Raw genomic sequence first — 24,217 nt, 5'->3', positions numbered from 1 at the left:
AATTATTTGCCGGCCGTTCGGCTAACTTTCAAGGTATCTGCCTTGGATAATCCGATCTCGTCGTCCTGATTTGTCGCCAGCCAGCCGGCAGCACAGAAGAAGAGCTTCAAGCTTGGTTGGTGTCTTGAAAAAAAAAATTAAAGGACAAACGAGTGGCGTCTCGATTTCGTACCGGCGGAAATTGGAAAGGTCTTTTCGGGTAATGTACACGGCCAGTATAGCGAACTGAGAGAGAGAGAGAGAGGGAGGGAGGGGGTTGGGAATTGATGTCGCGTTGCGCGCAAGATGAATCGCGTCGAATTTCCCAAGGCAAGGGAACTTTCGAGAGGCGCGCGCTACAGTCGCTTCGCTCTCTCGAGTGCAACCATCGCCAAGGATACACCGAGTGGGCGTGATATCAACTGCTCGCGCCGAGAAGGATTTGTTGTTCGACATTTTGCGTTGTTGAACGAAAAGAGAGAGCAATCAGGCGCGCGTTCAAATTACAAGCCTCGCGAAATGAACAACACCAGTGAAGGGAGAGTCGCGCTTCGGCTGGCCGCGCGAAAAATCATTGCCGCCCCTTTCTCGCGCGCACGTAAATCCCAAAAAACGGCGCGGTTGAAATACGAGCGCGAGGCGCTCGTTGGCCGCGTGTCTACCGTCCGCTTGGCGGTAAGCACGACAAAAGATCGCGGTAGCGCCAGCAAGAACAAGCCCAAAAAGCCCGGCTTTTGCGCGTCTCGCGGCCATTGTTGCGAATTAAGCTCTGCGCAACGGTAAATTCGACGGGACGCGCCGAGCGGAATGAAATTACGAGGGCCGAGGGGCCGCATTGTATGTGCGCGTGCGAGAGAACGCAGCGGGATATGCACGAGGTAAAGGGATCGACTCGACGCGATGGATTTGGGGGAAGCGATGCTGAAATTTCAGCGATTACTCGCTTGTGAGAGTTCACCGCCAGCGATGCTTTTTAAAGATCCAGCTAACTCCGCGACGAAGCGATTTTATAAGTTATCTGTGCGAGATTCAGATAAACTGTAAAATTATTACTATTTTTTCAATCATCTTCTTGCGTTAAGAATTTACGATACATGGGCAATTTTCTCAAAACTCCTTCTAGAAAGAGATCAAGAAGCAAGTTTTTTTTTAATACAATTATGGTACTGTGAAAATTTTCAGAGTCGTAAAATTGAATTAATTATGTATAGAAATTAAGGTGATATTGTAAATTGACCTATACATAAAATAGAATACAGCTTGACTTACCTCCTTGTTTACCGTCTTTATATCTTTGGCAACTTTCCGGCCAGAGTTTTGGCTAACATCTTCTCTTCTTTGAGCAGCGAAAATTGTACAGGCAGTTGCCATGTAAAATTATAGACATGTAATAGACCACCAACGCAATGCTGCCAATCTGAGCAACATAAACTCTGTTCGTACGCGAACACCTCAAGAAATATATTGCTCGTGGAATCTGCGAAAAGATTAAATATAAGTTATTGCCCGTGGGACTTTTAAAGTCATGGTAATTCTTTTTATCTGCCTTGCATTATGGATAGTATTCGACTCCGCAATGACCGACCTATAGCTATTTTTGAATTCGGCTGGGAATAGAAAGACAATGATTGTTTTTTTATTTTTACGTATAAAAGGAATGTTTATTGGTCCTATTTTAACATGACTTAATTAAAATTAACTCTTTATAATTGTTATTTTCGATATAAAACTATAAATATCAACTAAGTTTCTCAAGCTTATGCAGTGGCGAACTGTTTATTAAATCAGAGTATATATAATTAATGGTGTTTATACATGGTATTTATATTTTTCTAGAGGAAACGTAACACACTCAATTCAACGAAACGTTATTCCAAAAATGTCTGGGAATTCGTTTTGACGTTTTATTCACGTAACCGTAAATTTTCCATCTGAAAAATATAGCCGTGTATGAAATGTGAAAAAAATAACTTCTATCGAATCTCCGTATAGCCAGAAAGAGAACAGTTCGAGCGCGTAAAAAATAAATGGTCTTGCGATCAAAGAAACTTGTCAACTAAAAAATTGTTCTTTCGTTAATTTTTTTTTTTTCCAAGTTGTTTTAGTACCCATCAATGGATCATCAAATTTGCGTGTAATCGTCCACTACGTCGCTTTATTGCTTTTAATGTCTTTCAGTGGATTTCGATTTTTTTCCATTGGCGCAATTCTGCAGGTTATACCAGTCACCATATTCCGAGGCTGAAAAATAAATTATAGTAAAAATAAAGAATCAAAATAGTTTGTTTATTTACTACAATTTAAAAACATTTTTTACTAAGTATATGTCAGTTTCTCAATTTGTTCAAACTTGATACGTACTACATCAATGTCATTAATATCCATTGGCTTCTTCATCAGAGTTTGATCCATTCATATTTGCATATGTATTTGATAGGTGAGGTCTCATTGACGAATTAAATGATTTTCTCTTCCGTTCTTCTACTCTCTGATATTTTTGATAATCTTTGAAAGCTTCTTTGAAACATCTATCAACAATCGATTGTGATGATTCTGTTGTCATAATATCAACTGCAATAATTTGATCAGTTGTCTTGTGTAGATCTTCATCAATAGATACAGAGTCCAAGTTTGACAGTGAATACGTTTGACCAATTGATAATAATTCATCAAATGAAGAGATGCTACTCAATGTGGCCTGAATTACTCTTGCATCCTGGAAAATAAAACTTGAATTAGAAAAACAACTTAGTTAAATCATTCTCATAAAGTTAAAATTGCATATAATTCACACAATAGCACAAGCAAGTTTAATAATTATTATTGGTTCAAATTGAATTCTGTTAGCCAATAAGTAGCTTATACATATTTTTATGATTATTTACATACTAAAAACATTTAAAAGGTTGTTGTTATTAGTCATAAATACCAATGAATAATTTAGATGAAATTTATTTAAATATCCTTTAGCTAGACAGAGTAAATAAGAATTGACATTTATTAGAATAAAAGAAGTCTTGTATACACAAATAAAGACAGGAATTTTCTATTTTTAACTATCTGTTTGAATTGTACATTGGTAATTAACTTAATTTGAAAAAATAAAATATGAGCGAAATTCAATACCTCTAATTTATTAACTGGCAAGTGGTTAATGTCACCCAAATGTTCAAAATCCTTGCTTTTTGTACTTGGCATATTGTTAAAATCTTTATTCTGATAGGCCTTTTGCATACATTTTACGTTATTCATATAATAATTGGACTTCTTAATTGGCTCTTGAATTGTATCACTAGATGCTAAGGTTTGCCTTAATAATCTTAATCGGTCATTTGCAGGTTGTGACTAAACAAATAAATATCATTAGAATTTAACAGAATGAATTTTATCAACATTTTAAAAACATGAATTTACCAATTTTAATTTGTAAACATTTTTGGAGAAATTCAAGTTCTTTGCAGTTTGTACACTATTATTACTGATAGTTGGTTTCATAAGAAGCTCATTTTCCAATTTCAATGAACTTGAGATATTTTTAGTTGTGTTAATATTGCTATCATTGTTCTTTGCCTTATCCAATCTTTCTTGTAGCGACATTGGACATTGTAACTTTTTAGATGAGTTAATAGTTGACAAAGGGTACGATTGTGCTCGATTTTTATAATTATTCAAATTGATTGGTGGTAGTTTTACAAATTTTCCAGTTGTTCTAGGAGGTCTATACTTGTCATTCTGTTTTGATAAAACATCTATAAAAAAACACGTAGCAAAATCATCATTGTTTACTCATTACTAACTCTATGGTCACACTACTTCTTATAACAAAACTACGCTACAAATATGTACATCTCAAAGCAAAACAACATTCAGAATAACAACAGAATAAATCTGCACTTACTGTCACAGTATTTATCGGTTGATTGTTGCCCAGTCATTTTTCCAAAGTCGCAGATGAAAGCGCTGAATGAGTAAGCGACGCACAATACTGACACCGAAAACACAGAACTCTTAGACTCACACAATGTCAAGCCGGTGGAAACAAAGCAAACGCGTGAAATTGTGCACATGCCTTCAGCAAGTTTAATAATTATTATCGGTTCAAATTAAATTCTGTTAGCCAATAAGCGGTTTATGCATATTTTTGAGATTAATTATGTACTAAAAACATTCAAAAGGTTGTTTATATCAGTTATGAATATCAATGAATAATTAGGATTAAATAAATCTAATCTATTAGTAAATTAGCAATCTAATTATGATCACGTATACAGACGCTTCGCGAAAGTTAATCAAACCGGACGGCTTCCGTAAACAACTCGACGACGAATACTCGGATTTGAAACTACAAAAGCCGGCGCTACGTGTTGCGCGAACCGGAAGAGGGCGCTATACTGCTCTGCTTTTGCTCGAGGTTGAGCAGAGCAGTGTCTAATAAGAAAAGCCCAGGGAGGGACTATCGCTCATCGCGTTAATTCGATATTGCCAACTGGTGTGTACCTATATCAATCGGGGACCATTGCTCAATTTCCGTAGTAATTTTTTTTTTTTGGCACCTTTTCTTCACGTCTGGATATCGTCTGTCCCCTTTCATAAACGCTTTTGCTTGATGATGAATTTCTTCAATTGTAGTTGTATGCATGTATGTACGCACACATACATACGTGTATTCGTTCAATGTTTGCCCCTCACGTTAACTTTTTGAACACTATTTCATATAAAATTATTATAGAAACACATTTTTCATTCAATGATCATCGTTGTATCCATTTTCAAAGCAAAAGAGTATAATGTTAAGCTTTTCTGTTTGATACTTAATACTTATAGTGGTCCATTAACGAGCTATCGCTCCCTAGCTAGGGATTTTCATTATTCATTATGAAATTCAGTTTCTTTTAAAAAGCCATCGCTTTATTCTCTTTATTTATAATCTGTCAAATAAAAGTACAACATATAATATTTCATCAGCGTTGCTGCTGGAAAAATTGCGTCTAGGGTCTCCAAAATATTTCACTAAATGGTTAACGTCGCCTGTCGATTCGGTTTCTGTTCCTGTTCCATTATCGAAAAGAAACAAATAGTATATTTATTTGTTGATTACTTAAATTTAGTAATTAATAATTTTTTTATGAAGTATTGCTGAATTAATTGTGTTTTACCAAAAAAAAACAACGTTAATTCAAAAGTTACAAAATATCATCTTTCCAATCTAATGCCGATGTTTACATTGTCATGTTTCATGCTACATTTATTTACATATACTTATGCCGTTGAATTGAAGAATGAATAAGTAAACCAAAAAAATCTTTATCTTATTCATAATTAGTAATATAAAAATAGCGAGAAAAGGTTCAACCGTTACTTCGAGTTAACAAATTTTTGTAAAAAGAAAATGGTCGTTCTAAGGCTATATACACACCGCATTTATTTGTTTTCATGTATGATAAAAATATTTGTATACCAAAATATTTCCAACGTTATATTTGTAAGCTTTGCTGTTCAAATTTGGAACAATCAGTTGTTATTATGTAAGGCGCGGATAGAAAGTCAAAATGCAACAGACATGTAACAAATCTCATGATTCTAGTGAAATATTTTTAGAACCTTAAACGCAATTTTTCCAACGGCAACGCTGTACTTCATAAACATCCCATTTATCGCGATAAACGTGAAATTCGTTGAATATTTTAGCGATAGCATTAATAACGTATAGTACTAAAAATAAATCTTAAATGCACAAAAGCCAAAAATTTTTCACATGTGCACGCAAAAAGTAATGAAAAAAAATGATAAGAGATAAATGATAGACTCACCTATGGTTGGTGGCCGTCGACCGACAAATATTAACATTCTGAACAATTGAAACCTTGACTTTCTCGAAAATTCAGCAGTTTAATGCAGCAAATTCAATGCAACTCGCGGTGCACTGAATTCTACTGCTTGCCGAGAGAGGGATGCTCTTCTATTTGACTTGCTTCTGAATTCGAGCAGCTCAGCTCTCTTAAACTGCGAGCCAAGCCCATGCCTACTTATACATCGAATATATCAAAATCAAATGTATTCTTTAAATAATTCTTATATCTTTTACTTGAAATTTAATTGCTTTGATTTGTTTTTTTTCTTTGACGAGAGTTCAGTTAACTTTTATCAGCCTGTATTAAAAGATGTTATTGAAAGTAGAGTTTACCCAAAAAGTGATCTTTTATTTTTTTTATACAAATGTCTGCATTCTGCACGGGCACCACACTTATTACACAATTAGGGAATGACAGCACTTATTCTTGTTGTTGACACGATTCAGACTCGTATCGTTTGAAAAGCTATCGGATCACCCACTTTGCTGTGCTCTTTCTCGCATCGGGCGAAACAAAAAGCCGGTATTTTCATAAAACGACACATTTGCCACGGTTAAAAGCTAAATGCCAGCGACAGCATTCGCGAGCGTGAGCGCAGTCCTGAAAATAAAACTGCTGCGAGAGGCAAAAATCGTTGGCTGAGAGCGAGCCACCACGTTGTCATATCATTTTTCCGCCGGTGTGTATACAATTCACTACGCCGATCCTCTCGCAGCCGAGTTAGAGCTCTTAATGGATTCGATCGGATTACCACGTGTTCAATTGAAAGGCTCTCGCGGTCATCGATAGCCTGGAATTTTTGTTTCTACACCGCTCTCTCCCTCTCTCGAGCGTGTGCGCAGCCCGCGCCCGACTATATTCCGTTTGTTCTACTTGCCGCGTACCAACACCTCGTTCCGCTTCGGCTGATCGATACTTTAATGCTGTCCAACTCTTTTTCGTCTGTCTTTGCGAACAGCGCTCTGCAATTGACTGCGTTTTTTTTCGACGACGCTTCCTCATTCGGATTACGAAAGGTGTGATTGGTTTCGATGTTTCAGGAACGCGCGAGCAAGAAAAACGAGGTGATGTTGACGGATTTGACGCTCAACAGCACGGGCCAGTACAAGTGCGAAGTGTCAACAGACGCACCGTTCTACCACACCAATTACTCAACCGGCCACCTGACCGTCATATGTAAGCTTGCGCCAAGTGTTTTGCTCTGCTTTCGATCTCTAAAACGCGCGAAAGACACTAAACTACGAGTATTAGGCGATTTTCCGGGGCGCCAAAGAATGAAAGTCGAGCACAAAAATAAGCCATATGTTTTCCCAAGCGAAATAATTGCGCGAGTCGCTGTTGCTTTCTTTCTCGGCGAAGAGGGGAGGGAAAAGAACGAGCAATGCACTCCGGCTCTCGGCAAATAAAATTCAAAGGCGATGCCCGAAAAGCGCATATTCATTAGAAGAATGAACGCTGCGCGCGTAAAACAAAAGTGGGCTGGGCTTTTTTCAGCGAAATAAAGCGCCAAAAGGAGCAAGACAAACGAGTGCAAGCCGGCGGGACTTGCTCTCGTGTCGAGTGCATAGCGTGCAGATCCCCTTTGCGAAAGCCAAGTCACGAGGTTTGCACTCGAAATTACGAGCGCTCCTCCATCATCGTTTTCGCCGAAGGGACGCACGCACGCTCGCTGCGATAAATTCACTTCTCCGCGAGAGAATAGCCTGCTCGTATGTGCGCGCTGATTACAAGAAAGGAGGAGGAAAGGCTTACTTTTATCGTCGCCTAATTCCAGCGAAACCGACGGCCCGTCGACTTGGGATGGCGGCCTCCGATCTCCCGGAAAATCCACTCGGCTGCCGAAGAAAACGAGTGTTTCCCGTCGTGACGAGCAAACTTGTCGAGAGATCGCTCGCCAATGAATATTCCCGAGTGAAAAACGAACTGGTCGCGAACTCGAGGCCGCGTAGCCAAGTGTTCGAGTGAGCTGTCCGTTGGACAGCTCCTCGGGGGCTGGATTTGCATCAATTAAAATTCCTCTCCGCGGGAGCTTTCGCCGAGCAATTACCAGCGGTTTTTTCTTGTTTTTCGTCGTAATAGCGCGCGTCGGCACGAAAGCTCGTGGGTCGAAGTGCCTTGCATCTCGCGGAGGAAGCCATCGGCAGGGACGCAGCCATTAGCAGCGGCAAATCAATGGCGTGCACGCGGTTCGCCCCCGAGGAGCTTGCTCGCGCAGTCTGGTCAGGTAGATTCCATCGGCAGCGTTCTTGTTATCGGCGTTCGCGACGAGTTCGCGCTGGAAAACAAAGCAGCGGATACGTTCGATAGCCGCGAGGCAGGCACGAAGACGAGGCGCACGTCCCGCCGCGCGGCTACTGCATAATTGAAGCTCGACGTTCGCCGCCGTTGCCGTCGCCGCACGCCTCGCGAGAGAGATTGACTCGAGCGAGTCCCCGTTGGCTGGCGCCGCTACCGCGTCTGACCCGATCCCGTGCGCCCATTAAAATCTCAAGCGAGCCAAGGATTGCTTAATCAACCTCCCGGACGAGATGCATATCGCTTGCAATTTCTAATAATGCCGAATGGAGATGCGCACGCTTACGGCTCTCCTCCCACTTTGGCCGATTGAAACGATAATCGTCGCGAGATGCGATTGGATGGGCGAAATCGAGGGGTTACAGCGCAGACACATCGAGCACCGCGATCGATCGACGCGCTCGCAAAAGAATAATTGGCGCGCGAGAGAGGGAAAATTAAATGGCAGAGCCGATCGACGCAAAAGGAAAAAGAAGAAAAAAACAGCAAGACGCTCGATCCGCCGAGTAGTAAAGCGTTCAGGCTGAAAAGCTTCTTAAAGTGCTCTCGGCGGTTTGAACGACAGGCCGCGATAAAAATCTGTAAGCATTCGATTATCCGACAGCCGAGGCTTTGGATGTTGCGCGTTGTGTGTATACTCCGTGTAAAGGGGAGTGTATATAGCGCATAATCGCGCAACTTTCAACCAGCGCGCGGGTAAACATCTTCTTCACCCCCTCTCTCCTTACTTTTACGAGCGAGAAAGTTAAGCGTCGTATAATCTCTTAACCGGCTGATGAGTCCATTCACATTGCGCCCAACAACTTTTCGCTATATATTATACCTTATTATTCGCGTATGATTCTTTATTATTCATTTGGGTTTGCACGTCACGGTTTGTCTCCATGAAAATTCTCACTAATTCACGGACGCCACGGGCTCATCTTTCCCGAGCCAACTGAAACTTACGTCACGTCCATATACTCCGAATCGAGCTTACGGTATTTTCCGCGAAATCGTCAAGGGAAAAAACTTGTCGGCAGCAGCGCGCCGAGAAGGAAAAAAGAGCATCGAGAGTCCTCCTCGCAGCAATTAACAGAGCCCCTCCCGCGTTTCCTCCGCGAAAAAAATCACGCGACCTCCCACGCGAGCGCTTCGATCGGTCTAAACACGCGTTAATTGAGTTGGCTCGCGAGCTCGCGCGAGTCGCCGTCCAAATTGCGAAATCGTCCAAAGCTCTTTCTGGTGCAAATTAAAAAGCACCGCTGCCGCCGTAGAGCGAGAGAGCAATTGAAAACGGATTTTCACCCTGCGCGCGTGTAATTATCGAGGTCAACAGCCCCGCGAGCGGGCGAGAGGGGAACGCAGACCAGCACTCCCTCTAATTTTTTTTCTCGCCAGCGTCGCCGCGGCAAAATCCCCTAATTGTTAATTCGGAAGTAATGCGAGAGTAGCACTGCCGCCGGCTTGTAATTATTATTGCCGTGGTTCGCCGGCGTTTCTTAGTAGTATTTGTTGTGCTTTCTTTTTTCATTGGGCTCAACGAGCGGAAAAGCGTTTGATGATTTTTCCCCGGCTGCCGGCGAGCTCGTGAATTTCGAAACAGCGCGACTGTTGACTAAATTGAAAGCACCTAACGGCCTAGCTTGCAATTTTCATTAATTCGTCGGCGGTAAAGTTTGCCGAGAGGGAGGGCAAAAAAAACGGAGTTCGAGGAGCATGCGGCTCGCGCCGTTGTAAAATGCTGGCGGCGAGTGTAATTAAAAATTGAAGATGCGTCCCTTCGGCTTGATTACGGCTTCATACGGCCGCTCGGCGTAAAACCTCGTCCCTACACTTTTTCCCGGCTGCCGAGCCATCGGCGTAAATAAGCCTATATAGGACTCGGGGCTCATAAAGATCGCAGCGATTGATTTCCGGCGGCGGCGGCGGCGGCGGCGGCGGCGACGCGTAGCGCCGATCGTAAAAAAGGCGCGCGGCCGCATGCGATTAACGTTGGCTGGATTGCCGCCGCCTAACGGGCCTCGTCGGTCGCGCCGAGATTTTTTGGATCGCGTTGCCGAGGCTCGATTCATGGCCGCGCCGCAGCGCGCTGTCTTCCGATATTGCTATTCCGCCCCCACAGCTGCTGGAATTCTCGTTTTGGCCCGGCCTCTCTTTTATTTCCCAAGCGAGATACGCCCTGGGCGCCGCGGCCTCGATTCGCGCAGATTTCTATCTCTGTGTCGCCGATTCGGGGACGGCTCTTTTGACGCTCGCGCGGAAACGTTGTTGCACACGCCGAGCACTCGATCAAAAGAGAGCCGGCTTGCCGGCAAGTAAGTCAGGCCGGGACAGTTAATAACGACGGCGAGCGAAATCTCCATCGTCGATAAAACTCGTCGGAAAGTTCATAACCCGTAGGTGTGCCGCTGCCGCGGCGGCGTCGTGGCGCCGAGGCGTCGCACTGGCGAGCAGCCAGCCCCGCGCGCGGACTCGACTCGGTCAATCGGCCTCGTCCTCGCCCCGCGCTATCTGCGCTTTAAATTTGGTTAGGTCTGCATCGAGGGAAGCGCCGCCCGGGGATCAAACGACGGCAGGAAATCAGCGGTAGAGGATGCGCGCGCTCGCGTATCCAATTAAAAGTTGGCTTAGCTAGCCGCCAGACAAAACCATACGCTCGCTGCAAACTGGCCCCGCAACGATCTCTATGATAAAAGCCTCCGCGCGCGATATCTTGTTTATCGTTATGGCCGCTGGACCTTTCGGCTCTGTTTTTTGCCGCGCGCTCAATATCTGGCTCGGATGTTATTCCGCTGGTTTGTTGTTATTTTTGTTCGTCCCCCTTTGATCACCGATTCTCAAATTGTCAATTTACAAGTACTCCAACGAATTACACGTGCGCCTGTTCGAAAGCTGCTTTCGATTCGCGAGCGCATCCGAATAATTCCTAGTTTTTCATTTTATTTTTTCTTCTTTATTTTTACGTAATTTCTCCCTCCCTCTCTCTCTGTGATTTTCATTTGATGCGCGTCCAACATTCCAATCCGCGAAATGTTAACGAGCATCCGCTTTGAATCAAATGCAGAGCTTATTAACGGTTTCATCGAACGTTCACTTGTTTTTCGCTTTTTAACTGAAAATTCCGCGTTGCGCTCTAATAGGAATAGAAATAGATATTCGATGGAGCTTGTGCGCCAATTGTTGTTTACGCGGATTCGAATGGAATATTGCTGAGCTTCCACAAAACTCAAAAATATTCCATGGCATTCGTAAAACTCATATCTCTGCATTATCATTATACAGCATAACAGAAATCGAATCCAGGATACTGCGCAATTAACTCATTCATTGCAACGGTGCAGGGCGGAATCGTCAGTAATTACGATATGAGATATCGATAGCTCAACAGGATTCCTAATAGCTGTTCACACAGATGAAGTGCGCGCGCCCTCGACTGAAAAGAATACAAAAGCCATGTAAACATGCCGCGGCAGACTGAACGCCAGAGCGAGCGTGCGGTTCTCATCGACGATATGCGTAATCAAATTCGGGCTCGAGTGACGGCGGCAAATGACTCTCGAAGCCTGTTAACTCGATTCGCCCTTCCATCCGCGCGCGAGAACTCCCAAAGTTTTGATAGCGGAACGCGGAAAAAACAGAAAAAAGGCGCTTCATCGATCTCTCGCGAAACGGCATTTGGATTAATTATCTTCTTAGCGTGCGTTCAGCTAATTAGTAGCCGATGATACCGGCCGCCTTGAATATTCCCTTTCCGCAGTAGGGGGAGGTGGAAATCAAGCGATCGAGGGATTAGTGAAAGTCGAGTTAATCCTCTGAGACAATCGCATTATGTAAAGTCGGTCTCTCGCTCGCGCGTTAATTATTCGATCTTAATTGCAGAAAAGTGGGACTAGGAGCGAGCGAGAGAGAGAGAGAGAGAGCAGAAGGCGGAACGGGCGCGATTGTCAGTGTTGCACCGCTCTCCGACGCTTCAATTTCGCGTGAATTACGCTTTCGCGATCGCGTTACGCGCGTGCCTGGCATACGGTAATTGGATTATACGGCCACTCTCCGGCAGAAGGCTGCGCCTATATTGTAGCTGATAATTAGATCGTCGTTGAATTGGCCGGCGCGTTAAGTTTTCAATACGGGAAACGGGAAGTGTTCTCGCAGAACGAGAGCGGCCCGAGGGAAGAGCGGCAGTGACGAATCGCGTAAGACCTAATTAGCTCGCGGCTTCCGGGTCGCGTGGGGGAGCAGCAGCGTGGAAGAGAGTTGTAGTTTCGCCGCAATGCGAAAATATTTCCTCGTTCCTTGGCAGCGAACGCGGCGGCGGTGGCGGCGGTGGCGGCGGCGGCGGCGGCGCCCGACAATGCACAATGCAGATGCACATCTGCCGGCTCTCTCCTCGTGCTATCTTATTGGTTTGGTCTTTCTTCTTTTTTTCGGACGCTTCGCGTCTTCCGCCCGCCGCGCCACTGCTCCGCCGTGCGGCGCGTTTGAATAAGTGCGGCCCGTTCCGCGTCGAGTTTGCATTTTTACAACGGCGCGCTGTCTATTCACTCCGCTCTCTCGACTCGCTTGGCTTTTTAACCTGCGCGCTCCTCGACGCGATTGTCTGGGTGCTTTGATGAACGTTTGACGAACGTGGTCGTTCGCGAGCTGCACTCACGATATATAGTCGAACAATGACGTTGCTGCCCTAGTCGATCCCGTCCTCTTTCTCTTCCTCTTCTTCTTCCGACTGCGTATTTTTTATGACATTCTTTTTATTTCATGGTATTTTACGAGCTGCGAAATCCAACACGAAGGATATTGAGTTCTCATCTTGTTTCGCTAGCTATTGCTTTTTTGTCTCAGCCCCGATGCGCCTCTTGACGCCGCGTCCTCTGTGTCCTCTGATTTTACAAGCGACGAGACCAACTTAATTTCAGATGATATCTTCCGAGCATCTGCGACTTGGAATGGACATCCTGTATCCCTGCTCGAGTGTATTTGCGAACGAACGCGTAGCGGCTTGCAATCGTCGAACGCCATATATCGCCACGTTTTAAAAAAGAATACGTCCGTGTTTCGAAGGAGCGAAAAAGGAAGGACACTCGCTACGAGATAAAGCTCTCCGGGCGGTAGGAAATATAAGTCGTAATACGGGCATAATGCGCAACTCCATACACTCGGTCGCTGATATTTACGAGCATCTTTGCCCGGCTGCTGGGCTGTGTGCATCCAAGCCTCGTAAATCGGCACTAGCGATGCGTCACCATCACACGCGTTATACCTACCATACGAGATTTCATATGCTTATTCCACGACAAGTCGATAATTGCTTCTTTTTCGATGTTTCTTTCGTTTTCTTCTTTTCAAAGAGTTCATTAGTTTATTCATTGAAAGTGAATAATTCAATTGATACCAAGGCCAGTTCGAACGGTCATTCCCAAAGATTTACAAGTGCAATTTTTATTCGAGAGTAAAAAAGATGAAGCAGCGTATATCGAGAGTAAATCTGCGATCAATGCGGCCGTAAATAACGAAATAAAAGAGAGGGAGAGAGAGAGAGAGAGAAAGGTGTCGTAAATAATTTTCAGTAGCCCCAAATAAGCCGCTAACTCGGCGCGACTGCCAAGCTCGCGCGGGCGTCCGGGGCAATTACGCGTGACGCTGTCGCGCGGCGCCTGTGCCAAAGCTTTCCTCCGACACCTTCATATATCCCCTTTCGTTTCTTTTTGATGGCACTGGTACGGAAGAAATTTTTTTCCTTCCTTCCTTCCTTCCTTCCTTCTTTCTTTCTCTCTTTCTTTCCTCGCTGCGATTGAAATCAAAATTTACGCCGTTGCAGCGCTGCCAAGCCAGGGGCCTGAAATCAGGGGACTCGGCACTCAGTACGCTCTCGGCGAGAATGTCACTGCCAATTGCACTGCTTGGCCTTCCGTGCCGCAAGCCAAGCTCCATTGGACTGTCAACAACAAAGAGGTAAGTTGTCCGCGAACCGCGGGGAATTCATTTTTCCTCGTCGCTCGCTTCCAATTTCGCCGGCCGAGAATTAAGCTTTCAACTTCCACGATGAAATACGGAATGATCGAATACGGAGTCGGCCATCAGCCACGCCAAAGAAGACCAAGTAGGTACTCAATCAATCGGGGTCGCGAAAGCTTTCGCTCACGCACGCGCAGGGCCCTGAAAAAATAACACAAAATGAAAAGCTTGCGAGCGCAGAGAGAGAGACAGAGGAAAAAAATCAAAAACACGAGAGCAAGGAGGTAATGCTCTACTCTCGTGCACTTTGGCGCGCGTCGCTTTTTTCTAGCTGCTTCTCTTTGCACACTCTTGCGCTTGGGGTTATTTCGTACGTGGCGGGGGCTTGCGCGCGGCTTACTTTAGTCCTCCCGTGCTGCGCAAAATGTTGATTCAGCCGGGGCCTCTGTGTGTCTTTGAGTGCGCGTCTTAAGAGAGGGAGAGAGACGGGGATCGATACACACCTAGCCTAGGTTCTTTTCTTCTCTCTCGCTTTTTTCGAAAAAAATGTTCCACGAGGGTCCACGCCGAGCTAAGAGAGGGAGTTTAAGTTTTTTTAGCGACGTTAGCGCCGCGTCTTCCCTGTGGCTGAGAGTGCGCTGCAAAGTGCGATGGAAGCTCCAAGTTTGCCTCGTGCGACGATTCATACGCGTAATATTGTTTTAATAAAGCAATTCGTCTCGACTGTGCGTCGAATCGACGTCGGAGGAACTTTTACGGAGGCGTACCCTGAGAACACGACATCCCTCTAGTGGACAGTATATTCCGACTTTCAACAAAATGCAGTCCTTAAGCTCTTTAGCAATACAAAATCCGACGAATTAGCCACGTTAGATGACTCGACGCACAGGTACTGCAAGTTCATAATCTTGGCTGCCGTTGTAAGTAGCTCGAAAGCTCTCACCGAGCTTCGGCCCTTTCAAGTGCTGTTTAATCCTATTTATAAATACACCTTTGTAGTGAAATTACTCTATTCGAATTCTAACAATCTCCACCCGAGATAGCCAACGCGCATGAACAATCTCGCGTCATTATCAATGTAGAGGTAGCCGGGAGATCGTTAAATCTGGGAAACAAGGAAAAAAGATATGATAATCCCCCACGTCATTTTTACGCTCAAAGAAACTAGGTCAACGACACCCGAAACGACCGAAAATAAAAAAAATCGAGCAGTCTTCTCTCGCCTTCTCTCGACAATGATATCTATAAGCCCAGATAATCAGCAGCAGCACTCGTTGCCGCCGCGGGACACATTCTGGTCTCGACGACGATGGCCATTCGGCAATATGCAGCCGTGGGGACATCATAACCCGCTGCGGCTGATCTCAATTTGCTTTATTTCATTTTCCTCTGCTTTATCGTTGCGGGAGGTCCACTTGAAAAAAAAAAAACGAACCAGTGCCGTTCAATTAAAAAGAAGACGGGGGAAGGGAAGGGAAGCAGCAGCTGGTGCGTACTCGGGTGCTCGGTTAGAGTTTATCGTTTGGCCCGGAAGGAGGTAATCAAAATTGACTGCGACAATCGAGGGTTAATAATACCGCAACAGCCTCGTTCTCTTTTACGGCTATCTCTCTCGCCCCCCCCCCCCACCCCTCATCCACCCACCTATCTTCTCCTTTCTCGCCCTTGCGTGCGTACTCCGAGGCTATTGTTGCAAACGCTCCTCATGATCGTAATTTTTCTAGATTCCTTTTTTCTTCGTCTCCAACCTACACGCATGTCGTGATTTTTATCTGGACCCTCGCTGAGATTTTTCTTTTTTTTTTTATTGCGAAGAGGTACTTGTCTTAAGTTCTACTTTGATGTCTTTTTTGACTGCAATGTATCTCAATCGAGCTATTTGAGCTCACCCGTTACATTATCGGAGGCTTCTTTTTTGCCATTGAAAGCATATTGAAAGTTGAAATTCAAATTGCGAGCACGCAATAACACTGTACAATTGTATAGTCGTGTACATTGCACTCACGTTATCGACATTCATAAAAACTTGCAATTTACAAACATAATCGCATAAAATGTTTTCATACTTCATGTGCAATGGACTAAAAATACGCAAGCTTTTAACGTTGAACGACAATGTCCCTCTATCGACAGAACTCTTCTGATGCGAATTAGAACTGAAAGCCAGTTTGAGTTGATTTTACAAGAATTCAGCAAGAATTGTGTCGAGTGAGCAGTTTGTATCCATAGAGAGCTAGCTTCAACAATCAGGGCACCCTTAATGATTATAATCTTTGTTCTTCGCGTGCAACGGCAGTGATAAAAGATGTGTTGCCGAGAGGAAAAACTGACAGAGAAAAGACAGGTGGGGGACGGAGAGAGTGTATCTTTAAGACTTTTTTATACATGTACAGAAGGTAAAAGAGGCAAAAAGAGAGAGAGAGAGAGGGATCGCCAGTGATTTGCCGGTGCCTGGCAGTTTTTCGGTCGAGCGATCACAGCGCGAGCAACGAACAAAACACGCGAAAGCTCACAAAAGACTTGTATATTTCGCTCTCTCGCACACCTCCGCCGGCGTCGTCGACAATTCGCGTGTGCAGCATCTTGAGGCGGACGCTTGCCCCTGGGAATATTGCGTTTTTGTCGCGTATAGCTTTTCACCGTGAGCTAGAGAAAAAGATTTTATTAGATGCTAAGGTTGTCTCTCTCGCTTTTCAGGATGAACAGAAAGATGGATTAACCAGCTGCCGCCGCCTCGTTGTCGTTACCGTCAATTGAGAATGTTTCTTTAGCGTGGATTATATGGAGGAATATTTTATTTGGGTCGAAAGAACTTATCTTACTAAAATAGTGATCGATGTTCCGCTGAAATCGCGCGAGCAATAAGTTTTAGCGTGCAAAGTCGCTGAACACTCCGAAAAAAAGGAGAAAGAAAAGAGTAAAAAAGGCCTAGCCATCGTCGTTTCAGGTCTTTGTCGCATAAGGGTGAGTCGCAAATCACAAGTCAATACGATTAAGACGTCGGGGGGACAGGGGAAAAAGAGAAAAAAAGAGAAAAAAGAGAAAAAAGAGAAAAAAGAGAAAAAAAGAGAAGGGGAGAGAACTCCGTGGGATGCAAAGGCGATAAAGGAAAATTTGTGGTCGGACGAGGACAAAAAGGAGTGGCATAGGAGAGGGGGGCTAGCCGAATTTAAAACCTCATAAATCCCGCACAACCTGCGAAATCATTTTAACGCCTGGTTTTCTGGGTCACCACTTGAACAATTCTTCGGTCGTTCTATATGCAGATATATATCGGCTGCTAATGAAAACAGACGTTGCGTTAGCCTTTATCTTATCGCTTTCCGTCTTCTATTTGTATTTACTATTTGTTTGCCGCGGCGGGTTTATCGCGTTTCTATACGTTTCGATAAGCTCGAAACACGGAAGAGAGTCAAGTTCAGTGCAGATTGTTCGCTGAAACGTCGAGCATTATGTGGTCGATAAATGTCATCGTCTTGGCGATCGCATTGATTCGGCCGGCTAGCGGTCAAACGAAATACTGGCGGTTGGATCCGAGAACGGCGTTGACGTATCCGCGAGTGAGCGCTTCGGCGAATTACATCGGCGTGGCGACAATCGTGGCCGAGCCGGCGACGAGCTCGAAAATCCCGAGCAAGCTGAAGCTGAGGGTGGAGGTTCTGCGCGAGAACGGCAGCGCGGTGAACGAGTGCGCGCTGGCGGTGCGGGTGCTCAACAGATTCGGCCTGCTGGTGTTCCTGCAGATCACGATGCTGAGCGACGACAGGGCCGCGCTGACCTGGATCGACAATAATCCGATGATCCAGTACGCGCCGCCGTACTTGTCGTTCTGGCTGCTGGACACCGCCAGCTGCGAGCACGCCAACCGGCAGATCGAGATACGCTGGGACGACGGCTACGTGCTCGACGGCAGCGACAAGTACTTTTCCCTCGTTCCCTACGGCGACCACTTCGACGTTTTCTTCCCCAACGAGGAGCTGTGTCGCGGCGGCGGCGGCGGCTGCAGACTGACCATGAGCAACGACGGCAAGCTCGTGAGCGATCTGGTCCCGTTGGACTTGCGCGACCTGCCGGCCCTCTGGCAGGTGGCGCCGATCTCGGCCGGCTCCTCGAGCAAGGGACACGTGTTCTATCGCAAGCACTACCACCAGTTCCAGACTCTGTACGTGGACGCCCAAGGCAAAGCCATCCAATTCAAGACGTTCAACACCAGCAGGTCGTCGTCCAACAACAATTACTTCAGCACGTCCGACTCGGTCGCCGGCTTCCTCGGCTTCTGCTTCAAGGAAGCGCCCAGGAGGCTGAATTGCACGCAAATCGACCAGAATCTCAACCCCGTGATGAATCGACTGATCGAATTCGACGCGGACGTGCTGTACGCGAGGATGCTGGAGAGACGGGATGGCTTCTTCGTGCTGACCGTCTCGAAAGACGAGGTCTACACAATTTGGAAGACGCTGGTCCTGGCCAACGGTTACATCTCGCCAACCACCGTCCTGATGAACGTCGACTGCGAGTTCAGCAAGTTCGACGTTTTCGCGATGAACGCTTCGAGATGCGTCTTGGCCACTTGCGCTCGTCCTCTTGCCAATAGCTTACTGCTCAAGGATTACAGCCTGCGCGCAACCTGCTTTTGACCATCGGCAGCCAGCTGTTTATTCGAATCGCCCGTTCCTTCGTGGCTCCTTCCTGGCCGTCCTCGTCGCAGCCCGGCATTGTTCGCCCGTGAATGGAGCTTTGTTATCGCGGCTCGCGAGCGCTCCTCTGGCTTGGCGCTGCTCTGCTGCGTACTTGCGCGACGTCCACTCGACCGCGGTGTGGATTTTCAAAATGCCGCGACAAATTGGTCAGTCTCGCGGCGAGTTTTCTATCGAGCGCGCTCGATTCTCGCCGCAATTGCTCGCTACTAGCTCGAATGAGTGTCTTGTTCACGAATAAAGCATGCGTTTTTGCAAGAGAAAGCTTGTCGTTTATTTCACCGTCAATCGACAGAAGCAATTTCGCCGCTGAGGATGAAGATCAAAATGCGTTGCGCCTCCGTACGCAAATATCTGTATTTCGGCTTGTCACGAGTCAACAAAAATTCAATCTCAGGGATAGCAAAGCCAGAAAAAAAGAAATTCTTATCGTGCCGCAAGAGTAAACATTTTCACGTATGACTTGCGTTATATCCCATCGCTGGCGCTAGCATCGTTGGCACGTCCAATATCTGGTCAAACGCGATATAAATAGGCAACAATCAAAGTATTCGAGGGGTCGCGGGATAGGGAATAACACGCGTGCTAATTTTTGGCGCAGCGTGATTTCCGTTAATTATTTTTCCGTATTAGCACACTTTGGCTTTTCGCACGGTGGAGTTTCTCTCTCATTTTTGTCGCGGGTGAAAGCGTCACGACCCTTTTTCGCCGAGTCGACCAACGAAAATAAAGGATTCAACGGTAAAGGGGACCAGTCACGTCCCTCATTCGCACCCTGCAAACCCGCACGCCAGAGAGAGAGAGAGAGAGAGAGAGAGAGAGAGAGAGAGAGAGAGAGACAACAGTCAAAGGGAACTGCTGCTACTGCTGCTGCTGCTGCTGGCCGACGGCCAGTACTCCGGAAAAAGCTGTCGAGAGAAAGGGTTCACGCTGTTGCCTTTGTGAGACGTGTTGGTTTGCTCGGCGGAGATATTAATTTTTTTCCGTCGAGCTCGGTTGAGTTCTTCTTGCGATTTTGTTGGTTTGTCTTGACGAGTCTACTTCAAAGTGGCTGTTAATAATTTTGCCGATAGAGGAGTCGCTAGACTTTTTGTCTTCCGTGTTGAAGATGTGCAAGCGAATCTTGGATCCGATCGAACGATTCGTGCGTGCAAGCAAGCCCGCAGAGCGCTCAGGTCGCCAGCGGAACCGGCAGAAAATCGACTGGAAGCGCGACTAATTCCCGAGATGGCGTTAAAGAAAATGAAAAATCAAGGAGATAACGAGCGACCGCGGCAAAGTGCTCGTTAAAAAGAACTTACAAATGCAAGCTCGCGCCGAGAAACTTTCTTTGCGCGAGAGAGCGTAATAAAAAAAAGGGGTGGAGAGGGGAGGGGAGGGGAAGGAAACGTGGCTCGTTCGTTATTTCGGCTTAAATCCGCCTCTGCGGATGACGATTTATCGGCCTCGTAAACGTCCGCCTCCGTTCACTCCGCGGTCCTCCTCCTTTTCCGTTTCTACGCAACTTGCTACTTCTTTGTTGTTTGACTTTCGGGGACGACGAGGCTGGCGTCGAGGAGTTGATGGCTACTCCTCTGGCCGCAGACGATGCGTATGCTTAGTGCTTTCTCGGCGTAATCATTTGCCTGCGCCGCTGCTGCTTTCGGCTCCCGAAAGATTCCTCGTTATTGCCGACGACGGCCGGCAATGGACCTTCCGATGAGGCTGCATTTTTCCATCTACCTCGTGGAAAGAACATGAGTTTTGCAGCGTGTTCGGTCGAGCGCGCCACGATGATTCTTATCAGCACTCGGCGTGTCTTCGCGTGATTCGCCAAGATTTTGCCGTGATTTTGAGCGTACAATGGCGACGCGTTAAATCACGGCGAAGATAAGAACGAAGTACTACGCGATCGGCAAAGTTGGATATGAGCGGGACATGGTCGGGTAGCGAATGCGGCGCGGCTGCGCACAATGTTTTCATGGCACATTGATTGGAAATCACTGGTCGCGTATTGGAAACAACTTGGCTTCGCGATTTTACGGTTCGGCCGTGAGCGCGTACACATTTTAATGGAGCGTAAACTAGTTTTGCCGGGCCAAGTTGCTCCCTTTTTATTATACCTTAAAAGTTAAAGGAAGTGCGCAGCTTAAAAAGTTGGCGCTGCGCGCGGCGAGATCGCGTTACAGTACAACTTTATTACTGGCCGCGCCCCCTGCTCCCTCGAACTTTTTCAAATTTGACTTATTTCAAAGGGGCCAGCGGCAAAAGTAATTTCCGCTCAACTTTTATATTGTCCTGTACAAGTTTAACCTTTGCTCGGCTCGCGCCCACGAGACATTGGGCGGACTCGAAAATCGGGAAATGGGGCTGAAAAGAGGCGAGGCGATCAGCCGGAAGGCCTCCGCCGCGCGCCTCGCCGACTGGTCTAACGTGCGTCCTTCTGCTCGCAGGTGCCGGACAAGTACGTGATCAAGCACAAGCCGCACAGCCCGCTGGATAATCAGGGCACGCCCAACAGTCTGGGCCTCAGGCTGGAGCTGGAGTCGCGCCACATGGCCGGCAGCGGCGGCACGCTGCGGGTGCGCTGCGTGTCGCACGTGGCCTCGCGTCGCCAGGAGGTCGAGCAGACGGCCAAGCTCACCCACGCCAACAACCAGCGCTACAGCGCCGGCGACCTCAGGAGCCGCGCCTCGATCGTCTCGCTGTCGTCGATCGCTCTGCTGGCCGCGCTGCTCCTCACGTGACCTGCTTAAGGGCGCACTCGCCATCGCAGCATCGACGACCGCTCTTACCCTCCTCATCGTCCTTCGGCGCTGCGAGCTCGGAGCTTCTTCTCGTCGTCGTCGTCGTCGTCGTCGTCGTCGTCGTCGTTGTTGTTGTTGTTGTCAAAGTGCACGACATATCCTGCGAGCTCTTTGCGCTCTTCCGCACCGCTCACGGCAACACTTGTATCATACGTGCGCGGCCTTGGCTCGTGGTTTCGTCGTTTGATTTGTCGGAGAGCGTCATCGAAGCGATTCCGAGCGACGGATTTCTGCCATATTCGTTACATGATACGTGGGTCGAGAGATGAGCGACAGAATTTTGTATAAATGCGCGAGTGATTCGCACGCTCGCGTGCGCGCGCCCACATACACACACAGACACACACAGACACGCGCACACAAAAACATGGCAATTAGTACGATTAAGGCATGCGAGACATATTTGTAGAGGAGGCCGCGACAAAATAAAGCGCATGAAAGTATGTAAATGTATAGGTCGAGCGTTGAGTTATGTACACTTCGCTGTCCATCCAGTAAGATTAAAATACATAGCGAGAGAGAGAGAGAGAGAGAGAGGCGTAGGCCATTTTTAAGACGGAAAAAAGTATATGTGGCTAAGGTTCTTTTGTAAATAAACTATAAATCCATTTGTAAAGATTATAATGCTCGAGAACGACGGGCAGAGCAGGTCAGATGTACACACGAAGGGCAGGGGGGGGGGGGGGGGGGGCGATTTATTAGTCGCGCGGGCGGCTAAACACCGTCAAATGGTTTCCCGATCGCGGTTAATTGGACGGCTCGTACAATGAGCTTCGTCGCCGCGTAATAACGCCATTGGGCTCTGGCCAAAATTCTATCGGCGACACGGTTATTGCCGAGGTGGACTAAATCCGCGCGAGAGAGCGGTCAACACGTCGCGATTTCCAAGCCTGCCTGGGAGCGCGCGTGCGTCATTTTTCCTTTTTCGAGCGTTATTGGGACAAAGGCTCGTGGAATTGCGTTCGTTGATTCGCAATTGCAGAGTCTTCGGAAGAAAAAATACAGCTGTAGGAGTTTTGCGCTGATTAATTGATTTTTCGATACGAGAACGGTGTCACTAGAGAAAAATAGTCATCGGAAGCACCGGTGCGCGCCGATATTTACAATGCCAGGCTCGTTTTTCGTGCAGCGCACACGGGAGCACCATCTAGGAAGGCTCCTCTTATCGATAAACGTAACCAGAATTGCCGTTTGAACGAAAGGTACAGCTGGCGAAGCTCGGAAAATGATGAGTGGTTCAATCGAGAGTTGCGCGATCAGGCCCGCTATTAATAACGAAAGAGCGAGAGCGAGGATAACACGGCTTCTCGCCGGCTTGGGGGTGGGGGCAACTTTCGCCCCGATAAATTCGGAAAGTTCGCTGGTGCGCGCGCGCGTCACTTTATTTATCATAGCGCGCGTAGGCGGCGCGGCGCCCCATTGTTTCGCGCTTTTTGTTCGCGGCGAGACAAAAGGGCGCGGAGGCGATCTGAAAAACCGAGCGCGGCCCGACAAAGTTTGTCAATGTTTCGCGAGGTCCATCAATTAGCCAACTTTGTAATGTGCGCGACCGCCGCCGATCAGACTTGGTTGCGTTTGGTTGCGTCCCTCGCAACGGACGAATTAAGAGCTGCTTCCGGTTGCTCGCAACGCCGTATCGACGATCGAATTCTGCCCGTACGTATATTATCTAGTCAGCACGTCACCCGCGCATGTGACGATTAAACGAGAAAATCCAGATGACGCCACTTTACGACATTATATTCTATAAGAGATGTAAATTATAAAAATACTATAAAGTATCACATTAATTGCGTTTATGAAGTGTTGATGCGTAATTATAAGGTTATCTCAGGTTTATATAGGAGCTAACGATAACGAAGGATCGTCGTTGTGTCTTATTTCGGTTTCCTCAGTCCGGAATATAAAATATGTATCATGAGCGAATCAAAAAAAAGACAGGCGAAAGAGAGCTCTGCAAAACACCACCGAGTCGTCGATTTCTCCGCGCAAGTGCCGTTGGCACTGCACGAGAAAGTTATATCACACAACCTCACTGTGATGACGGACACGCACATCCATTGCCGCGCCATTTTTTCGCGTGTACTCCGTGAATAAGGAGACAACCAAAGCAAAAACTATTGAGAAATAAATTATATGAATAAACTGCGAAATTGCTGCTTCTTTGTCTCGTTGAATGCCCCTGTCCTGCGTTTCCCGATGCTCACTTTATTTTGCAAACATCCACGGCAATGACGACCCGTACAACGACCTTTCGACGTTCCGTGTCTCCAATGAAAAGTGTAAGAAGCGAGGTTCCTTTCGGCTAAACAACTGACACGGCGAAAACAAAGGAATCGAGAAACTCGACCATGAAAACAGTAATCTAACGATTTTGTCTTTGACGTGCAAGTAATTAAAATGCTAATTTACAGACGAACGACTCCCAAAGACTCGGAATCCAAGCGAAAATTGCTCAACTGCGCAATAAAGTATTGAAATGCCAGAGATGGTCTTTTCATCAAAGCAACGTCAACGTCAATGCCAATCCTATGAAGCAACTCGACGAATAATCCGAAAAATATAAAGAAAGAAAGGAAGTCTATAAAGCGTTCAATGAAAATAATAATCGCGCATTCAAGCGTAATATATCACAGAGAACTGCGAGCGCTGAGCTTTCAACCTGCAGTTACTT

General features: G+C 46.5%; 2 protein-coding genes across 4 annotated transcripts in view; one reads left to right on the top strand and one right to left on the bottom strand.

The window, feature by feature from the left end:
• Positions 1-22,202, top strand: part of LOC131667239 (uncharacterized) — a 60,542-nt gene extending 38,340 nt beyond the window's left edge. For both annotated transcript variants that reach the window (XM_058940539.1, XM_058940538.1), the window contains exons 3-5: positions 6,872-7,007; positions 13,924-14,057; positions 21,190-22,202. In XM_058940539.1, coding sequence (XP_058796522.1) covers positions 6,872-7,007; positions 13,924-14,057; positions 21,190-21,483 — 564 coding nt within the window. In that variant the 3' untranslated portion in view covers positions 21,484-22,202. The remainder of the gene's footprint in view (positions 1-6,871; positions 7,008-13,923; positions 14,058-21,189) is intronic.
• LOC131667238 (uncharacterized) lies at positions 1,640-4,294 on the bottom strand. Of its 2 annotated transcripts, XM_058940537.1 has the most exons (6): positions 4,253-4,268; positions 3,878-4,137; positions 3,394-3,728; positions 3,106-3,324; positions 2,341-2,695; positions 1,640-2,220 (listed from the first exon to the last, which is right to left on the bottom strand). In XM_058940537.1, exons 2-5 carry the CDS (start codon positions 4,044-4,046, stop codon positions 2,354-2,356), a joined length of 1,065 nt encoding a protein of 354 aa, XP_058796520.1. In that variant the 5' UTR covers positions 4,047-4,137; positions 4,253-4,268; the 3' UTR covers positions 1,640-2,220; positions 2,341-2,353. The 2 variants fall into 2 exon arrangements, with proteins under 2 accessions (XP_058796520.1, XP_058796519.1); XM_058940536.1 differs by having other exon boundaries at positions 3,878-4,294.
• Positions 22,203-24,217: the final 2,015 nt, after the last annotated feature.

Source organism: Phymastichus coffea, unplaced genomic scaffold (genome assembly GCF_024137745.1).
Source record: "Phymastichus coffea isolate CEN01 unplaced genomic scaffold, Cenicafe_Pcof_1.1 PCOF00063, whole genome shotgun sequence".
NCBI lineage: Eukaryota > Metazoa > Arthropoda > Insecta > Hymenoptera > Eulophidae > Phymastichus > Phymastichus coffea.
Note: the sequence above shows the minus strand (reverse complement) of the source record. Positions and strands in the feature narration are given on the sequence as shown.

Bases quoted from the DNA above. Each gene is read 5' to 3' on its own strand.
- LOC131667238 (XM_058940536.1), bottom strand. From the start codon at position 4,046: ATGTGCACAATTTCACGCGTTTGCTTTGTTTCCACCGGCTTGACATTG. The intron at 3,729-3,877 runs GTAAGTGCAGAT...GTTTTTTTATAG, and splicing joins AACCGATAAATACTGTGACA to ATGTTTTATCAAAACAGAAT. The intron at 3,325-3,393 runs GTAAATTCATGT...TTATTTGTTTAG, and splicing joins ATGTTTACAAATTAAAATTG to TCACAACCTGCAAATGACCG.